Here is a 2,789-nt window from a genome sequence, read left to right as displayed (position 1 = left end):
TCTTCTCCATCTCGGAAAATAAAATGCTGATCACTTTTCACTTCACACCGTCCCTTCTTTTTAATGACATCCTCAAATCTCTCCTTAACGGTTTTACCATCTCTATGATTTTTTTTTTATTTTGTACAACAAAAATAAATAAACAAACAAATAAATATAAATAATCACGCAATAAAACCACCTGGCGTCATCGTGGTGAATAAAGTCCTAGTGTAGGTTTCACCCAGCTGAACAAAATGGTCTGGCATTGGTCAAAGTTCTCAAACGCAATGAAATTCCTCGACGGGTAAACTAGACTTTCGTGTCTACATTTTAGCTGGCGTTAATTTGTTTTATTCACATGACAGAAGCCTCTCAAGACGTGAAGGCGTCAAACCTATTCCGATTAACTCTCTGAGGCCTGTACATATGACTGCTTCTTCTGGCTCTCGATAGACAATTTGATTCGTAAGAAAGAACCCTCCCAAGACGTCAATGGACGATGTTCACGTATTTACCCATCTGCATGATCGAGCCACTCCCATCTCCTCCCCTCGTCCGACGCGAAGCAAGCGTCTGGCGACATGTGGCAGCTTTGGCTGCAAACTGGTGTAGTCAGCTGGCCCGGTGGCGTGATCGAGGGAACTAAGAGAACTGACGTGGGCGAAGAAGGTTGTAAACGTGAACGGCGGAACTTAGCTCCTACACCACTCCCGGTTATCCACCCTAGATTTTACAGGCATCACCACTACTACTCCGCCACCATGGTCAAGATAGTGGGCAAATACAAGCTAGACACCTCGGAGAACTTCGACGAATTTATGAAGGCTCTAGGTGAGTGAGAACAGCTCCGACAAGGCTTGTAGAGGACTAGAATTTACTGTAGAGACTGTAAGTCACTGGAGGCTTTAGACCGTAAAAAAATGAGGGGAAATGGGTTTTGAAGACCAAATTGGTTGCTTGAAGTGCCATGGAAGCAGGGCAGGGTCTAGAAGCCATGTTGGATGTAGCCGGCCGGTACCGTCCAGGCGTATCTAAAGAACACGCCAACCTGTCCGCCCGCATATACAGACTGCTTCATCCGGACCAGATTGAACCACCAAAACATATGCTGCCGTTTCCGCAGCACCAAGTCAATAAAAACTATTTCTAAACTGTCATACCTTTTCCACGGGTTTTCTTGTTGGATATTAGTAATATTGTGCAGACGTGACAATTCGTACGTGTATAGTGCATAGATACGAAATATCTAAAAGTCATGAGTTGGTTCATACGAGACGCATGATCTAGTGGTGGGCATAATCGATTACTTGTAATCGACTATTGCGTGACATGCCCAGTAATATATTACACTCTCAAGTAATCCGTTATCAAACGATCATTCTGAGTCAGGGTTGAATATGTTGAGATTGTCCTCAGACCGTCTCATTAGGTTTCAGTCTAACACACCTTACATTTTTTTTTTAACTACAAGGTGGTGCAAGTTATTTCATGTGCGAATACATTGTTACGAAGTAATTCGGATCACATGAAGAATCGTCACCTCAGACTTCGGCAGGGTGATAATTCTTCGTGTGGGCTCTAGGGTGATAATTCATGTGGGCTATCCTAGAGTGACAATTCTTCACATGGGCCATCCTGGGTTTACGATTCTTCGGTTGTATAAGTTGATGACAATAACCATAACCCTCATTCAACCTAACCAAACTATCATTATTTCAATGATATTCGGTGTACTGGGGTGATCTTCAGGTGGGATCTCAAGGGGTGACGACTCTTGTGGGCGTTCCGGTGTGATAATTCTCAATGTGATCAGATTCTTTTTTTGTTTATTAATTTTTTTCAGGCGCATTACTCTCCTTGCTCCTTCACGCTCGTTATCGTGATGGGGAAGGAGGAAAAGGGCGACGGTTACTTTTGCAACACACACACACATTGATTCATAAAGATTAAATAGAAAATCGTTAAAATTCATAATCTCGCACTTAATAATTGATACTGAGTTGCAGCATATGTAGAAAACTATTCCATTAGCCTACCAGTACTTATTCAAATGTATTACTATAAAAATTATAGGCTGTGCTCATGAACAAAATATATACTAATATTTATTCATTCTATTCGAAGAAAAAAAATTCACTTTATAGTCAGTCTTCATTTAAAGTTGGGTTTATATAAAATTCAAGTAAATTTAATAGATACTAAGTCACGGGTTAAGTTATCAGCTACATCAGTTAATGTTTTGTTTCATTTTGCAAGGATTCTTGGCAGAGATCACGAAAACCAAACATGTACATTTTATACTTTACAAATATACCACTGTATAATCTATATCCAGGTAAATAATCGATTAGCAGAATTAGTCGAACTAACGAGTACTAAAATAAAAGTCGCCCGTCATTAATGACACTGGTCAACAAAATTGATCAAAATACATGACCCACAAGCAAAAGGTGGTCTGATTTCAAAGGTTTTCAGAATTTTTCTATCAGGCATAGTTTTTCTGTGATAGCATTTTAAATTTTAAACAATTATAAGTAATAAACGAGGCAGATATTTCAAAGAAACTTGCCTTTAAATGTAGAAATGTATTATTTTCGAGTGTATTTTGCTTCTGGGAGATCCCTTAGTGCCGATCAGTATTCACCTAACAGTGAAGAGCTCCACTTCTCATGATACCGGGTTTCCATGTTCAGAATGTCCTGGTATAACCTCTCGCCGTGCTCGTCACTGACGGCGTCAATATTTGCAGGAAAAATTCCAAGAGTCTAGGAAGTGGATTTTTAGGCTCTTATTTCATCCCAAGGCCT

General features: G+C 40.1%; 1 protein-coding gene across 1 annotated transcript in view; it reads left to right on the top strand.

The window, feature by feature from the left end:
- The first annotated feature begins 548 nt into the window (after positions 1-548).
- The window catches only part of LOC143041088 (sodium/calcium exchanger regulatory protein 1-like), a 16,677-nt gene continuing 14,436 nt past the window's right edge, over positions 549-2,789 (top strand). Inside the window, exon 1 of the mRNA XM_076212779.1 lies at positions 549-813. Coding sequence (XP_076068894.1) covers positions 564-813 — 250 coding nt within the window. The 5' untranslated portion in view covers positions 549-563. The remainder of the gene's footprint in view (positions 814-2,789) is intronic.

The sequence above is a fragment of the Oratosquilla oratoria genome, chromosome 30, assembly GCF_046742065.1.
Source record: "Oratosquilla oratoria isolate Oo_2021 chromosome 30, ASM4674206v1, whole genome shotgun sequence".
Taxonomy (NCBI): Eukaryota; Metazoa; Arthropoda; class Malacostraca; order Stomatopoda; family Squillidae; genus Oratosquilla; species Oratosquilla oratoria.
Note: the sequence above shows the minus strand (reverse complement) of the source record. Positions and strands in the feature narration are given on the sequence as shown.